The 18,236-nt window shown below is 40.1% G+C and overlaps 1 protein-coding gene across 5 annotated transcripts in view; it reads right to left on the bottom strand.

The window, feature by feature from the left end:
• Positions 1–1,254: 1,254 nt before the first annotated feature.
• The window catches only part of LOC135472270 (integrator complex subunit 14-like), a 21,574-nt gene continuing 4,592 nt past the window's right edge, over positions 1,255–18,236 (bottom strand). For all 5 annotated transcript variants that reach the window (XM_064751693.1, XM_064751698.1, XM_064751696.1 and 2 more), the window contains 9 exons: positions 14,862–15,070; positions 14,289–14,459; positions 9,968–10,353; positions 9,210–9,361; positions 8,186–8,333; positions 7,448–7,527; positions 6,939–7,114; positions 6,140–6,205; positions 1,255–3,638 (listed from right to left, as the gene is read on the bottom strand). In XM_064751693.1, the coding sequence (XP_064607763.1) occupies positions 3,411–3,638; positions 6,140–6,205; positions 6,939–7,114; positions 7,448–7,527; positions 8,186–8,333; positions 9,210–9,361; positions 9,968–10,353; positions 14,289–14,459; positions 14,862–15,023 (1,569 nt within the window). In that variant the 5' untranslated portion in view covers positions 15,024–15,070 and the 3' untranslated portion in view covers positions 1,255–3,410. The remainder of the gene's footprint in view (positions 3,639–6,139; positions 6,206–6,938; positions 7,115–7,447; positions 7,528–8,185; positions 8,334–9,209; positions 9,362–9,967; positions 10,354–14,288; positions 14,460–14,861; positions 15,071–18,236) is intronic.

Here is an 18,236-nt window from a genome sequence, read left to right on the forward strand (position 1 = left end):
GTGAACCTCAAAAGGAGGGCCGGTTATGATGTCGTCAACCCTCAAGTCTAAACATTAGCATGTAAGAGATAGCTACAAAATTGTTCCAGCAGTTGCACAATTTAACTTTCTGTTGTATTTCTTTTTTAGTGATTCTGAAGATCAACAGACTATTCTGCATTTTTGTTTCACCACATCCTTCTCACACCCAGTGACATGGTGGGGGAGAAGGTAGTACATGTGCCCTCTTTTAAAGAGGGGTCTGGGCAAGAAGAGCGGGTTGCCCAGGCCGATGCGAGACAGATCCTGTGTGGTCAGATTCTACGCCACATGGGTGACGGCATGGAGTGCACACGATGTGGAGAGTGCCTAAAAGTGATCGGAGATGAGCTGGACCTTATGAACAGCCTGGCCCGACTTCTGGCAGACTGTGAAAACTTTGACCAGATTCCTCAGCCTATAGGATGACAGCGTGGTTGTCAGCTGCCCCAATCATCACCCCTATCACAGTCATGACATGGTCACCTCCATGTTCACGAAATAATGTTCATTCTGTGAGAATGTCCCAGTAAATGGTTTATCCATTACATTATCTGGCTGTGGTTTCTGATAAGCCTGTCATCAACATCATCTCTTGAAATCATGAATGAAAACTGGTTACATTAACCAGCAGTTCTGGACAAACATTTCTTACACCGTTACACATCGTACCATTCCAGCCACACCCATAGCTCATGACCCACTGGAGTGGTTTTCCACACTGCCTCAAACTGTGTACACATGAAAGATTATTTTTATACTTTAAAAAGTCAAGTCATATCAGTGCTGAACAGGAGTAAATCTGGTTTTATGCAGTTGAGAGTTGGTGCCGACTTTGTGATGTACATGTGCTAATTATTTGTTCTTGTTCAATTTATTTGAGCAAGTTTTGGTGTAATGTAGCTTGTTATGGCTGCACCAGTTATGGAGAGGTTTGTTTTATCAAAGTTTACATTCCAGGGACTATATTGCATGGTCTTCAATTTTTCTGTGCCTTGAAGTTTACCTTGCTTAATGCACACCTTCTGGTGTTCTCACACTTCAATTTTTCAACTCCCAGCATGAGCAATGTGCATTTTGATGTTAACTTATAAATGTTGACTATTAAACAGTACACATTACTTGTTTTATCATGATGCACTTATGGTAATTATCTGTTATTCTTAGCAAAAAATGTTGTTAGTAGTTAAGTGACAATTAAATGGTTGTAATATATATATATATATATATATAATGTGCAGCTTTGATGTTCACTCACATACAGTGTGATATACAATGTAGTTCTCTGCCAGATCACCCACTGAATATATTTTGCACATATATTGTCCAACGCTGGCAGCACCAACTGCATGCTGGTCAGAGTTGAGCGCTGATGAATAATCAACTATAACAGCTGTATTTATAGAAAATCTGGTCACATGTAAACATGGGGCCTCCGTGGCTCAGTTGGTTAGCACGCTAGCGCAGTGTAATGACCCAGGAGTCTCTCACCAATGCGGTCGCTGTGAGTTCAAGTCCAGCTCATGCTGGCTTTCTCTTCGGCCGTATGTGGGAAGGTCTGTCAGCTACCTGCGGATGGTCGTGGGTTTCCCCCGGGTTCTTCCCGGTTTCCACCCACCATAATGCTGGCCGCCGTCATATAAGTGAAATATTCTTGAGTACGGCGTAAAACACCAATCAAAAAAAAAAAAAAAAACCATGTAAACATGACTTGAATATTGTTACAAATCAATTCACCACGTGGTAACTTTTGCACTTATCTTTGCAAAGTAGTAGTCAGATGTCAATAATATGAGAAAGATATGTGTACTACATGATGAAAGCATTAACTTATTTTCTACATCTGAAGTATGTGTTGATACTTCCACGGTTTTGTGGAAAAAAATTGTACTTATAAGAATAAATTATTACCATTGCCACATGGTATTGCTTATGTGTTTGTTAATGTTTAAATAGCTATGAGCCTTTGGATGGAAGTCAGTTTTCCCTCACCATAATTCTTGCCGCCATCGCATAAGTCAAATATTCTTGAGTATGGCATAAATCACCAATCAAATAAATAGTTGTCTATTCTAAATCGGGGCTTGCAGCATTGTGCCAAACTGAGTAACTACATAAAACAAAAGAAGTTAAAAAACCATAACATATCTATTAGATAAATTACACATTCTTTTTGCCCAATTCTGAGAGGTGTCTTGGTCCGAGAAATGTGTTTTGGAAGGTAGAAACATATTCCCCAATAAGTTTCAGCACCAAACTGCTAATTTATTACCTCCATTTTCTTCTAGAAATGCACTTTTTACGTGTATCCGTATTCCTGATGAGAACCAAAGTTGGAATACAACAATGTAGAAATTTGAGATGGTTTCCTTTGTTTTGTCTCTTTTGAGACTTTATACTGTGTCATCTTGTGGCAGGGTAAGACCATGCCACCAAAATGCAATCTCAACTTAAGTATCACGTATCACGTTGAAAACAACAGACATGATATCCAGTCTCCCGATTTTCTGATCTGAGTCGATTGTCACGTCTTTCATTAATATGGTGTGTAATATCTGTAGTTTAGTGTATCACCTGTGGGGATGTTTATCGGTAAATTGTCCATAGTAGCTCCTTAACATTTTATTGCATTCTTGACGCATGTTTGATACATACACTACATATTTTAGCAAGATGTGCATGTAAGACAGTACAGAGCCTTATCATTACCATATGTGCACCAGGAATTTCCAGGAAACTCTTAATATCTTCATTCTGACCCAACAGTGACGAAATAATGACAAGATGTCATACTTTCATTCAACATAACACATTATCCCGTTAAAATTATGTGTGTATGATTTCTACCACAATGGTCCCACATTGGCCTTGTAAACTCATGTACCTGTATCTGAGGTGAACTGGCTTTTTACCTCAATTTCCAAGGTTCATCATGTCACAGAAGTGACAAGTCCAGAGTATCAAGCGTTTCCTTCACATATCAATCTCTTGCTCTGCACAGTGCCTTGGCATATTTACCATATTTGGACAACAAGCTCCCTTAACTGGTAAGGTCAGACACTCAGCGACATAATGCTTTGTGCAATTCCCCAGCCTTTGCAGAATGCCAGATTCTCATTACTGTCCATCATATGAGAAGTTACTCTTCACAGGCATACATATTTAGACAATGTCACATCCCATATCGCTCAGTATAATGCTGGATTCTCATTACTGTCCATCATATGAGAAGTTACTCTTCACAGGCATACAGATTTAGACAATGTCACATGCCATATCACTATCATAATGGTATATTCTCATTACTGACCCTCAATTGAGAATTAGTCTTCACAGGCATACGGGTTCAGACAATGTCATGGCTTATCATGCCACAGAATATTAGATTCTCATTACTGATCATCAGCTGAGAAGTTAGTCCTTAGAGGCATGATGGGTTGGGCAATGTCCCGTGCCATATCACTTCGCAGAATGTTAGCTACATGGGTAAGCTGCAGAGCGGCATCTGGATGGGTGGTATGGGGTAATATTGTGCACTCTCTGTCCAGCATATTTGCCATGGCATCAAGTAACTCCACGAATCCAAAGGACAGGGCTGCTCTTCTTATCCTGTTTAATTCCTGTAACAAAAAAGTAAAATGTTCTTCCTCACTTCCACACTTCTTGACATTTCACTTTTAATTACTGTCTTGCTGACATGCATATTTAATATATCTATAAGGTACATGTGATAAATTGCGTGTAAAGATATCTCTCCTCCCGTTTCCATTTAGCCCTCAATGTTCACAGGATAATGGGCAAGTTCCTGAAGTCAGCTCTCGGTGTTCATAGGATAATGGGCAAGCTGCTGAAGTCAGCCCTGAATGTTCACAGCAAAATGGGCAAGCCGCTAAAGTCAGCACTCGGCGTTCATAGAATAATGGGCAGGCCACTGAAGTCAGCCCTCAATGTTCACAGGATAATGGGCAAGCTGCTAAAGTCAGCACTCGGCGTTCATAGAATAATGGGCAGGCCACTGAAGTCAGCCCTCAATGTTCACAGCAAAATGGGCAAGCCGCTAAAGTCAGCACTCGGCGTTCATAGAATAATGGGCAGGCCACTGAAGTCAGCCCTCAATGTTCACAGGATAATGGGCAAGCTGCTAAAGTCAGCCCAAAATGTTCACAGGATAATGGACAAGCTACTGAAGTCAGCCCACGGTGTTCATAGAATAGTGGGCAAGCCGCTGAAATCGGCCCTCAATGTTCACAGGATAATGGGCAAGCTGCTCAAGTCAGCCTTCAGTGTTCACCGGGTAATGGGCAGGCTTGCTGATGTCAGTCTTTGGTGTTCACAGGATAATGGGCAAGCTCCTGAAGTTAGCCCCGGTGTTTATAGGATAATGGGCAAGCCGCTGAAGTCGGCCCTGAATGTTCACAGGATAATGGGCACGCCGCTAAAGTCAGCCCTCGGAATTCATAGAATAATGGGCAGGCTGCTGAGGTCAGCCCTCAATGTTCACAGGATAATGGGCAAGCTGCTAAAGTCAGCCCTAAATGTTCACAGGATAATGGGCAAGCTACTGAAGTCAGCCCACGGTGTTCATAGAATAATGGGCAGGCCGCTGAAGTCAGCCCTCAATGTTCACAGGATAATGGGCAAGCTGCTAAAGTCAGCCCTCAATGTTCACAGGATAATGGGCAAGCTGCTCAAGTCAGCCCTCAATGTTCACCGGGTAATGGGCAGGCTTGCTGATGTCAGTCTTTGGTGTTCACAGGATAATGGGCAAGCTGCTCAAGTCAGCCCTCAATGTTCTCTGGGTAATGGGCAAGCTGCAGAAATCGGCCCTCAATGTTTACAGGATAATGGGCAAGCTGCTCAAGTCAGCCCTCAATGTTCACCGGGTAATGGGCAAACTGCTGAAGTCAGTCCTCAGTGTTCACAGCTTAATGGGCAAGCTGCTGAAGTCAGTCCTCGGTGTTCACAGGACAATGGGCAAGCTGATCAAGTCAGTCCTCGGTGTTCACAGGACAATGGGCAAGCTGCTGAAGTCAGTCCTCGGTGTTCACAGGACAATAGGCCAGCTGCTGAAGTCAGTCCTCGGTGTTCACAGGACAATGGGCAAGCTGCTGAAGTCAGTCCTCGGTGTTCACAGGACAATGGGCAAGCTGCTGAAGTCAGCCCTCAGTGTTCACAGGACAATGGGCAAGCTGCTGAAGTCAGCCCTCAGTGTTCACAGGACAATGGGCAAGCTGCTGAAGTCAGTCCTCGGTGTTCACAGGACAATGGGCAAGCTGCTGAAGTCAGTCCTCAGTGTTCATAGGACAATGGGCAAGCTGCTGAAGTCAGCCCTCAGTGTTCACAGGACAATGGGCAAGCTGCTGAAATCAGCCCTCAGTCTTCAAATGATAAAGTTCCAGGTAATGAAGACATCCTTGACTGTTCCTGAAGGATAATGGGCTAGCTGCTGATGCAATCTATCCACTTAATCTAACAATCAAATTAGATATACATGTATACCACTATGGTAATACCTGTACCTATCCGACACTATGAATACCCAGTCCTCCAGTGTCCTGTCAAGGGACATCTTCATACCATGTCAGCTGGCAGGTTTAGACATCATTTTGGAAAGTGGATTAAGTAAAAGTATTATCATTAATAGGGATTACACTTACTGAATATTTTACATGTATTGCTGGTGATTTGGTGCCTAACTCTGAGGACGCCGGTTCAAAACCCACAGTGGTCTCAGCCAATTTTCAGCTCTAGAATCTGTGCTATATTCAGAAAGTATAATCCCTATTAATGATAATACTGTCACGTCAGCTGATACATGGAAATTGCAGAAGCTGTGCCAAATAATTCTGCAAGTGTTATTTTCCCTTATATGCCTCTCTCTTTATCTTCCATTACACGTGAAACTACTAAGACTTTACCTCAGTGCTAGTGAGTGGTACATATTCCATTTGAGCTCACTTAAGACTGTTACAAGGATGAAACTTTTAAACCCAGTTCTTGCTGATAATCTGTCTCGTATATGATAGCCTGTCAAAAACTCGATAGAGACTTTCATACTCACCAGCAAATTCATCATATTTAAAATTCAGATCACAGGTGTTTTCTTGTCACTACACAGTACCTTATAAAACTGTTGTTGCTTGTCTGGTAGCTTCCTTGCATGGCGAAGAACCTTCTGTAGATCTGCCTGTAATATACATATAAATAACAATGTAGTGCAATAAAAATTCTCCAAATTTTACACTAAATCCACATATTCCTTACAAGTGATTCCAGATAACTGAGACAAAATAGATTTGACAATTTCGTAATTCACTTGTTCATGCTGTACAGCAAATACATCAAACCATTCTCTTGATACAATTTGGAATATTGATTTACTCAACGGGTATTTTAGGCACTACTGATGAACATTTCATTTATATGATGACAGCCAGCATTATGTTGGGAGGAAAATGAGCCCTGTGAAAACCCACAACTATCCACTAGTCACCGGCAGACCTTCCTATGTACCACTGAAGAGGAAGCCAGTATGAGCCGAAAGGCTTTGGAACAGAGCACAGGGTCAGAGTGGGGCAGATGCAAGTGTAGGAGGCCATTTGGTGCCTATTCTATGATTTGATTTATTTATTTGATTGGTGTTTTGCACCGCACTAAAGAATATTTAACTTACACGATGGTGGCCAGCATCAAGGTGGTAGGAAACTAGGCAAAGCCCAAGGGAAAAGCATGACCAACCACAGGTTGCTGTCAGACCTATGTACGGCCAGAGAGGAAGACAGCAAGAGCTGGATTTGAACTTACAGTGACACCATTGGTGAGAGGCTCCTGGGTCAGTGTGCTCTGCTGGCATGCTAAGGCCATAGGCCTCTTTTAAGATTTGAAGGACAAACAGAGTCTCCTGAATCAGTCATATGTACCTGTAATCCTGAAGGTTTTATCCAAACAACACAGCTTTGCGCATAGCTCCTCTTATCCTGGGGTCGAACAGGAAACGGACTACGCACAACATCATCTTCCCCGTAGGGTGGGACACTAAAGTCTGACGAGGGGCCAAGATGGTTCATGTTACCTAACCAACTTAAGGCCTCAGCCCCTGGGTAAGAGAAAAAGTACATCTGAAGATGCTATCATGGCCATCAAGCCTAATCAAAAGAGATTCAACTAACTGTTAATCTATGATAGTACCGAATAAACTAGATGCTGTGTGAGCAGAAAACATATCCCTCCCCGTACCTCCACCACCGGCACATGTGATACACTCAATATATATTGGTAATATGAATGTGACTAGAGGGGAAGGCATGCAGTAAATCTTCAACCTTTTCGACATTTATAGCACTTTTTTCACTAGAATTTTATGCAGACAATTATTATAAAGATAATGCTAATAATTACACAATTACAAGGAAAACACTTAAGTACTTGCCTGGCTCTAACAAGGAAAGCATTAAGTTAGACTTTTTCTTGCTGTCTGCCCAAGAGTAAAGTATTCCAAACCAGTTCTCACTGAAAACACAAGCAGTATGTTCCATCTTGTAACATGAACACGAACAAAGCATACCAGGTAGCTAAATTTCATACTGGTCCATGGGTCTTTGTAGTGGAATTGCATATGTTTCAGTCGACGTTGTTTCATTCCAGGTCCACTTTACTTGCATTATATGAGGTTTGCCAGAGATCATTTGCCTTCCACTAATAGCACATACACATTGAGCTGGCTTAGCAGATGAGTAGCTGTTTTTCAACAGTAGTTAGTTTCATGGGTAGAGAACACCAGACTTACTGAAGTAAACCACGCGCTTTTGGCAAGTAAGTGAAGAACTTTCCCACATGACCAGCCCATTGCATATGCCATATTGATTTAAGACAAATGATCTTCAACAAAGTTCATCTAAGAGTACACCAACCAGTGATGTTGATGTGATGTGGTATGTGGTATATGTGACATGTGGATGGCCAATGACTTCAAACAAACTTCCTGCAGCTACTTGCTGCCGCCAAAGTTGGGGAAACAGAACCAACACCTCTTGAGTGTGTTAAAAACAAAACCCTCTATGTATGAGTATACATCTGTATGGTAAATGCGTGAACCAATTTTGATATAAAGGTTACAGACTGAATTTTCAGGAAAGAGCAGACTTGCTATCCAAACACACAGACATACCTTAGTTTGGTTAAAGCCACCATACCCTCCACCTTAAGGCTGCCGTGTAGCAAGACTGTAAAGGACGGTGTCTTTCCATCCTCAGGCCGGGAGCTGGAGGTGTTCAGTTCCTCATCTGTATCTTTGCTTTCCCCTGCATTTCCATTTTCTGTGAAAGGTATTGTTAATAGTTTTGATTAATACATTGACACTGTGATCTTTACATGAATTCTCAGCATCACAAAGTTTTCACGTGAAAGGGAGACAATTACTCTGGCCAGACGACTGCTCTCCCTTACATCCTGGTAAATGAAAACAGCCTATGGCCGATCTGGTTCAAAGCAACAGTCTACATTATCATACGTGTAAGATATAGTTTCTTGCATCATTGGAAACATGGTAGAGCCTAGAGGTGAACTAATCACGGTCTGATTGAAACATATGACCTTGTTGGTCTAGAGAGAAATGGCTACAGGGTGAGCAGCACTTCAGCAACTTGAAATAGAAAGAAAACTAGTGAAGAACATTATGGCTTAACAATAAGCTACCAACAAACTACCGCAAAGGGGACGTACAGATATGACACAACAGATCAATGGAAGACAACACAGTTGTCTTCACTGAATGATCGAACGACAGACAGCTAAACTGTCCCAAGTGTGATGCTGATCACTCGTCACCAATGCCCAACAACCCGTGCAAGATTCCGAGTATCTCACATAATAAAGAAAGATGGTAATTCTATATGTTTCACAATAACACACAAATCTCATATTTTAGTATAGCAAGACTTTGTGACTACCAAACACCTGCTTAAAGGAATACAGAATGGCTTCTGATTGGCTGTGTGAGAGGTAGGCAAGTCCAGGCTGTGCCGTGGTCAAGCTTAATTTTAGGTATGGTAAATTTAATCAAGTATGATCAAGGCTGCGAGACTTCACCCAGGAAATACTCCACTCTCTCCACTATGAGCCAGTGAGCGTTGATTCTGTATCACTTTAAGCCGAGATAGATTTCATGGCTCTCCTGCTGTAAAGAGTCTCACCCTCAGCAGATTTTTCTTTGCGCTGTGAGGAGGATGGTACCACCAGATGGCGAGAGACAATTTGTGGACTGGCAATGTCTGCTATGTCCAGGAATCCTATGATACTTAACTCATCTGATACAGTCTGCTGAATTTTTGTAAACTCTGTTTCTCTACAAAACATAAAACAGAAATCCAAAAACTTACTTGGAAATTATTTACAGGTTTTATCAACACAATGAAACCTTTTGAGCAGACATGCTCATTGCAAGAATTTAATATTAGAAACCATATCATGTGAAAAACCTACCTGAAATTGCTATAACTGTTTGTCTTTTTTGTTTTATTGTTCTCCAGAACAATACACCCACGCCTTTGAGTGAGTAAGTGAAAGAGTGCTTGGGGTTTAACACCCAAGCCTTTGAGTGAGTAAGTGAATGAGTGCTTGGGGTTTAACACCCAAGCCTTTGAGTGAGTAAGTGAATGAGTGCTTGAGGTTTAACACCCAAGCCTTTGAAGAACATTTAACTTATATCATGACACTGGGATGACTCCATTACAAAAAACAATCTCATTTTAATGGGGAAATGTAACATTATTTTACAAGAATAAAACAGACATTGATTATGTAGCAGGCTTTTCAAAAAAGCTGATAACTAATAAACTATATAATATGGTGCCTACAAAATCTTACAACATGAAATGCTATTATTTGTCTCAAGCGCCAATCCTAAAATGTAGGAACATGATTTAGCAACACACACAGACATCAAACCTACCCTACGTAGGTTTCTGGGGGAGGGAACAAGTTGACTTGACACTTAAGGTTTCCGCAACGCAGTAAGCCGTAGTACGGTGTGTAATAGGTTTCTCCCAGCCTTAAAAAGACCTGCTGGACAGATCTGAGGCTTAGCTGACCCTCGGGAACAAAAACCTCCCCGCCACGCCCATTCATATCAATCAGCTGCTGGTAGAGTGGCAGGGAGGAGTTTAGCTCTCCATCTCCAGGATTGGAGATACACACGACATGAAGTTTACAGGGAAAGGCAAAGGGTAGAGGGAATTTCTCTTCAGGGCCCCTGGATTCCTTATTCGCCAGGCTGTTTAGAGAATGACGAAGTGACCCAGGTCCTGTTCCCGCATTACCGTCGGTGACCAGAATAACCTGAAATCACCAAATCACCAAAGCATTTCATGAAAATTGAACAACAGCAAACAATTTTATTTACCTTCAAATTCCATCCTTTCACAAAAGCTAAAAAATGGTGCTCATCTTAACACAAATTGCTTTGTTTAAAGGGACATCCTTCTGATGTCAAAAAAATTGTAGTGTTATTTTCAACGTGATCTACATAAAGTTGAGACTTCCAAATATCTACAGACAAGTATGTGACTTTGAGTGAACAATCAAATGTTCAGTTTTATCCGGGGTTTCCCTTTGACCAAAAACTCACTAAAGTCGCTGTATTTAGAAAGCCTGACTTCTTTTAGTCAGATACCGCTCCTTGTTGTCAAGACAACGGAAGATGTTCAGCAAACCTGAAATGTCAGGCACAGTATTGAGTTATAATTATGGACAGCACCATGCACATGTAGCTTCAGTTCTGCCGTTCAGATCTTTGGGAGTTACGAATACTTTATAATTTTTCCATAGAAAGGACGATTGTATTTGGTTTACTGGACTTATTATTCACTTTCATCCTAAAGCATTGTTTACATGTGCAATTCACAAGCAAATGTTGCAATGTGAGAATCTTTGTGCTGCCTTATTTGCATGTTATCTTGTCTGGCAAACACTTCAGAACAGTGATGGATTTCCTCTTATAATTTTTTTAAAGACATTTTTGGGAAATGGAGGTTTTGTCAGGCGACAAATGCAACTTGTTCTTATATTTAGCTGAACCAACTCAAAAATTTATGAATTTCTTTTGACAGTACCTGGTATGTTCCTTTAAAGGCCATATGTCCATGTATGTTAATCCACGTTGAGATTCATTAATTTATTATTGTTGCTTAATGCCACACACAATAAATTTTCACTTCTATGACTTTCACTGATGAATTATCCTGCATGTGATGTACCGATATGCACACATTGTTGGAAGATGAGTGGTCCTCAGTGAATTATACACAGTAGATTGCACAACGGCCACATGAGTAGCACTGACAGCTGATTATCACCTGTGCAGTAAACAGTGAACTATATACAGTAGAGTGCACAACGGCCACACAAGTAGCACTGACTGCTGATTATCACCAGTGCAGTAAACAGTGAACTATACACAGTAGAGTGCACAACGGCCACACAAGTAGCACTGACAGCTGATTATCACCAGTGCACTAAACAGTGAATTATACACAGAAGATTGCACAACGGCCACACGAGTAGCACTGACAGCTGATTATCACCAGTGCAGTAAACAGTGAATTATACACAGTAGATTGCACAACGGCCACACGGATAGCACTGACTGCTGATTATCACCAGTGCAGTAAACAGTGAATTATACTCAGTAGATTGCACAATGGCCACATGAGTAACATTGACTACTGATTATCAGCAATACAGTAAACAGTGAGATTGGGGTAATCTACAGCTCCCAGTTCAAGGACTTGTGTGTCACAGAGATTGTAAGGCAAGCAGTTTAATTACTCAGCCAAGGCCTGTTCTGTACAAGGTATATCCAAGGATATCAGATACACACTTATCTCACATGTATATTCAGTGGATACACTTATCTTACATACACATATCTTATGTGTATATCACATGATACAAGATACACTACACAGGCATTAATATCAATATCTCATGGGTATATCAGATGATACTTATCTTACATAAACATATCTTATGTGTATATCAGGTGATATAAGATACACTAAACAGACTTTAACATGCATTTATCTCATGTATATCAAATGATACCTATCTTACATATGCATTTACCTCACGTGTATATCAGAGGATACACTTTTGTTACATGCACACTTATCCTAGACCGTGGGATACAGCTATATTCTCGAATCATGCACACAACGTCAAATGTGTCTGCTGAGTAGTTATCTCCCTTTGTTCAAACACAATGTCATCTCACTGAAGCGATTTGCCTATTGATGATATTGAAATCAAGAAGATATACATCACAGCTCAAAACACCTTAATGGCCGACAGGAAGTGCAGCCAAATATTGCGCGCATTTCTCCTTGAAAAAAATCAGCCAGCAGACTTTGAAAATTTTGATGAGACACTGCTAAATGACGCACTCTCTCACTTCTACATAGATGCACAAAAACCTGACGACGAACAATACAAGTCACTCTCACTGGTAGCAATCTGTCATGGACTGAATCACTATCTTAAAGCACTGCCTTTCAACAAGCCATACAACATAATCAAAGATGCAACTTTTATTGAGAGTAACTTCACAGCCACAATGGTGGAGCTGAGGGAGGTAGGATTGGGTGAGGCCAAACATCATTCTCCAATAAATAAGGCTGACAGGTTTAAGTTGTAGAGCTCTTTACACATGTCGCCTAAAACTTCCTATGGGCTCTTCAATAAGGTTCAATTTGATGTGAGATTTTATTTTTGTCAACATGGAGCAGAAAATATGCGCTCCATGACCAAGTCAACTTTTTCGTTGTCTACGCTGATCCCAAAACTGGACTAAAATTTGTGGTCAAGAAACATGCAGAGTTGACAAAAAACCACAGAGAGACAGACAAGAAGTCGAACCCTGGTGGCATGCCCGAGAGCTTAGGTGAATATAAAGTATAAATAAATAACAAGTCGTTTGTGATGATTAAATTTAGAGGAAATCTCTCACAGTTTGTTTCATATATAGCTTAATGTGACACTCTTTATTTTGTAAAAAAAAGTTATATTTACAAATAATTGATATGTAGCCTGACTATGACTAAAGGTTAGGATTTAAATATAAATAAAATAGAAGAACAAAATATACATTTAACAATGTGGTATGTATAATATAATGCACTGGTTCGATGCATCTATCAAGCCCTTGTCTAATGGCAGTGGGTTTGTGTGTTCAAATCCAGCTCTGGCTGTTTTGCCTCTGGCTTAAGTGAGTAAATGAGTGCTTGGGGTTTAATACTCAACAATTTTTCAGTCATATGACGATGAAGGAATGGTTAGGTTGTATGTAATGTTCCTCCTTGTCGCAGGATGGGTTTCCACCACTCTTTTATCTACTGCTGCTTCACTGAGACAACTTACCGAAGGCAAGTAAGCCGCTCCACCCGAGCCATTATACTGATATGGGTCAACCAGTTATTGCACTATCCCCTTCATGCTGAACGCCAAGTACTCTTGTACTGCTCCCGAAGCGGGCCTCTGCCTAATGATTTATTTATTTATTATCAAGAATATTTCACTTATTTGACGGCGGCCAGCATTATGGTGGGTGGAAACGGGGCAGAGCCCGGTGGAAACCCACAACCATCCGCAGGTTGCTGCCAGACCTTCCCAGGTATGGCTGGAGAGGAAGCCAGCATGAGCTGGACTTGAACTCACAGCGACCGCATTGGTGAGAGACTTCTGGGTCATTACGCTACGCTAGCGCGCTAACCGAGCCACGCAGGCCACCCTCTGGCTCAAGAGGTTTACCAGGTACCTGAAAAAAGGTAGGTGGTACTTTACACTGGGCACTCTGGTTTCCTCTGGCAGGGAGCCTTACCACTGTCATATAACTTAAGTGAAACATACTTGAGCACGGTAACTAAATAAAATAAGGGTGTATGTTGAATTGCTTGAGCAGGATGAAATGCTGGGTTTTAAGTACTGATTTGGCTATGTTGGTTCCCTATTTTGAACTGGGGCATCATTTGAGGGGTATCTGGCAAAACTTCATCCTGGATGTGAGAGCTTGCGGCAACGGCCCCTGGATAGTTTTGGATATAAAGACACTACATGGTATGGTAAGTCTCCTGTGAGCGAGAAAATGCTGTCATCTTTCATGCACGACTGAGCAGCTTGGCTAAATTATCCAAGGTGTACTCAAACTATTCTATTAGAACCACTGGGGCTAGTATCTTGTCGAATGAAGCACTCAGAGCAGATGCTTAAGGCTGCCTTACCTGTGAGCTGGTTGTACTGCCCCATTCATCTGAAATCAGAGAGGCAATCCCACTCAGAGTGGTCTCCAAGCACGTTTTGTTGTACCCTTCCACATGAGCCAGGGCTGTTTTTATTGTCTCGTAATCTCGTGTAAAACTGACAAGCTGTTCCCACAGGTAGGAGAAGATTACCTGCAAAGCGAAAGATATAACAAAAAAAAGAAAACTCTTTGAAGTATTCAGGGAAAACGCTCCAGGTAGCAGGTAACAAAATCCCACTGCAGTCCACATTATGACATAGGGACCATAAGGAGGTGCGCATTGAACATTTTGCGTGGAAACATATGAATCAGTGACGTTGGCACTAAAATAAGAAAAAACAGAAGGTCAGATGAAGTATACTTGGGAGAAGATATACATGATATGAAATCAGTATTGCACAGGTGGTCCATTCTTACTTGAAATTTGTATAGCTACATCTATAATCTAAGTATTTGGTACCAAGCCTTCGACAATACCACGAAGCATGAATTTTCAAACATGAATGACAGTCACTAACTTGCTCAGTTAACTGTAGACAATTGACATACGTACCATTGAGGTGAATTCCAGCTTGTAGTTAGTGCTCATGTAGTCCAGTAATGAGTTGATACCATGTATAGCCAGATGACGGCGCTGGTATTCCTCAGTACAGTCCGCCATTGGAACTGGTCGGTTCATGGAGAGAGATACGTCCAGGGCAATAACTGTAGGCATGATGAATGTCAGCTAGTCCTCAGTTTGAATCAGCAACTTGTCATGACCTACAATAAGATGAAATTGGGAATAATGCCATAGGATGGATGTCCAGAATATCCCCAACACCAAGTACATGGCCAAAATTAGTCAAATTTTGTAAGAATCAAAACAAATTTCAGTAACTCACAGGAAACCAGTGGAATCCTATTTTAGTTTCCTGAATATTCAAGTTGTTCTTCAATCCCTTTTTCAAATTATAACTGATTGATGGATGAAATTATACATTACTGATAATTCAAGTAGTCATTTTATTTTGATTAGCCATACAACTAATCATATATCACGTCATATATATAATGATGTTTAAATTTGAAATACATTACTTTTGCCTTATTTTGTCATTCTGATAAATTTACTTCTCATGGTATCATGCATCAAAGTTGAAGGAATATTTGGGCAAAAGAACAGTAAATGAATATGACAAAGGTCGTTTTTAACATGTAAGGCAAATAACAAGCAATTTAACATTGATCAGTCAGGGCTATAGGTACATCACACCATGAAACTGGTACATTATGAACTGCCATCAACATGATTCAGCTACATGTAATACACATGAAAATGCATCATTTGTGTTAAGTATGTGTGCCTAAAGAAGGGAGATAACCTTGTAATACAGGACTGACAAAAACCCACATCTCCTGACCTCTACTTCCTCACTATTGATACAAATGACAGAGAAATTCTGAATACACAAGTTTAGACCATGGGGAAAATCACAGATGCATGCAAATTTTCAGAAATCGGAGAGGCTTTTCAAACATGGTGATTCCAGTATATCCTTACCCATTAACTTGGTTACAGGTAGGGGTGTGGTGCAGTAATAAAAATGAATTCTACCTACGCATGTCTTAGAATACATGTAAGAAAAGGCTGGAGAAATTATGCAATGACCACCACTATGTACAGTACTTGTTCAGAGTCTCATGCTCACGTATGAGCCAACGATTTCAATACCAATAGGATGAAAAGGTATAATTGCCTAAGCAGAAAGAAAATCAATGCACGCGTAATGTTAAATTCTGGACATGTTTTACACCATGGTAACCGCATGTTGTCATTGGTCATATTGACAGCTTAGGCCATACCACACACACGCCCAACATTTGTCCATTATTCTACTATTTATCTATTAGGGTTTTCAGATAAAAGGTAGGAAACTATTAATATTTATAGGTCACTTGAATTTTCCCCTGCTCTTCCCTTCATTCATGTAACCACATTAACTTAGAGCCTGTATTTGCTATGGTCTCCACGCAGTAATAAAGCCATTGATTGCTACTTACATCACCACAGGCAGGAGTTTTTGCTTATACATTGTACACAGAATCAGGCCTCATTAAGACTGACCTGTATTGTTTAAAGAAGTGTTATCGAAGTTTAATTCCACATGCTGCATTTGTATAAATGTACACCGTTATCATAAACCAGCAGAAAGAACATGGTGATGTGTCTAGATTAAAAATCATGGTCTGGTCAAAATATCTAAAAATATTGAAACATTTTCAATTTTGCAAAAATTAAACAATATTTAGTGATCGCATGACATATTCATGACATATTGAGTTTCAGCAACTAAATATATTTAATTCCTGTGAAATCTCTTGAGTTTGAACTGTTAAAAGCTTTTGCATAAATCCAAGATAATCACTGATATACATGACTTATATGCCACTGCTACGTTTTTCTTTTCACAACCTGATCTCAGCAGTAACTGGTTTTCTGTTGTTGGCAGATAAGGCGGTTGAGCAACTTTAAAAATGATGAAATAGTAATTTTGGTTTTCTTACTATTATTTTAGAATATCCCAAAATAAGTATGTAAAATATAAGCACTGTCTGTGCATGCGTTAACATTCAAAATCAGTAAAGACCCTGTAGTACGTGAACGAGTCATGAATTTTATTTAATTAGCCTTTTGCCTAAAAATTCACGAATAGCCTCTCCAAAAGATCTTTAAACCTAAAAGATTTGAAGATCTAATTAATCCTATTACTTCTAGATACTTTCCATGTTCAACAATTCCAATATTACTCTGACTTATGCTGAATACTGTACTGGGCGGAAATACAAAGACAACTATGTGCACACTTTGTCAAGATTGATATTTTTGGCAACTTTCTTCAAATTAAACTGCCATCATGTAGCAGCTACAATTTCAGAGTATGTACCTTGATTTTATACACGTAAAACTAGATTTCTGACGGTATAGGAGAGATCATGTAGGAAAGATTGTACTGGATTTTTACATTTTTCATTTTACTTATTTTAGTGTCACATATATTTCACACACGTTTTTATTATATGTAGTATTTAGCAATGCAGGCCGCTATGTCATCATTAAAAAATGTTTGGTACAGCTGAAACAGACTATCAGAAAAAACCAGTCTGTCGATCGACAACTTGTTTTTATTGAAGCTAATTTTAAAAAATTAACACTGTGAGAAAAAAAAACCTTCTATCAAAATGCTAATAAAAAATGTTTAGAGTAGGGTCCTTTCTTTAGAAGATCAGTTGGGTTTTGACCAGTGAACACATAATTAATAATGGCCTTGTTATATCAGCATAATGATGCCAAAATTAAGCCAAAACACCCAGTCCTTACATGCACACAACAATACCTCACTAAATACAACCACATATAAGCATGTTTCTATGCTATACAGAGTTTTGTAGCAACCAGCAAAGTACTTGGACTTCACTACATACCATAATCCACACTAATCTGGATTAACAAGAATGGTTCCAGCATGAACAGTTTAGGAAGATTACCTTTATCTCAATGCTTTAATCAGTTCTACTGCACAGTAAGTATCAAGTGGGTTGGCAAGCCACCCAGGCCTGTTGGGCCACTGTTGAGAGACCTCTACCAGGGATTTCCATGGCATGAGAACTCTGTTAGTGTGTTTTTGCTATAGCTTTAGGCCCACAACAATATCTACACTTCCAAGCAATCACAGAGGTAAATCTTAAAGGTGAGTTTGAAATCCTTCACAATGTACATGTACATGTATATTGCTATTGCCTTCCTTCTCTGACACCGATGTTTTCACAAAATAATACATGTAGTTATTTGTGTATTCGTGTGTATGAACTGATGGCACTGGTGTTCTAATTCAGGTCATATTTAATAGTTTTATATACTGCATGACTGCATCAAAGAAAGATATTA

The sequence above is a fragment of the Liolophura sinensis genome, chromosome 8 (assembly GCF_032854445.1).
Source record: "Liolophura sinensis isolate JHLJ2023 chromosome 8, CUHK_Ljap_v2, whole genome shotgun sequence".
In the NCBI taxonomy this organism is placed as follows: Eukaryota; Metazoa; Mollusca; class Polyplacophora; order Chitonida; family Chitonidae; genus Liolophura; species Liolophura sinensis.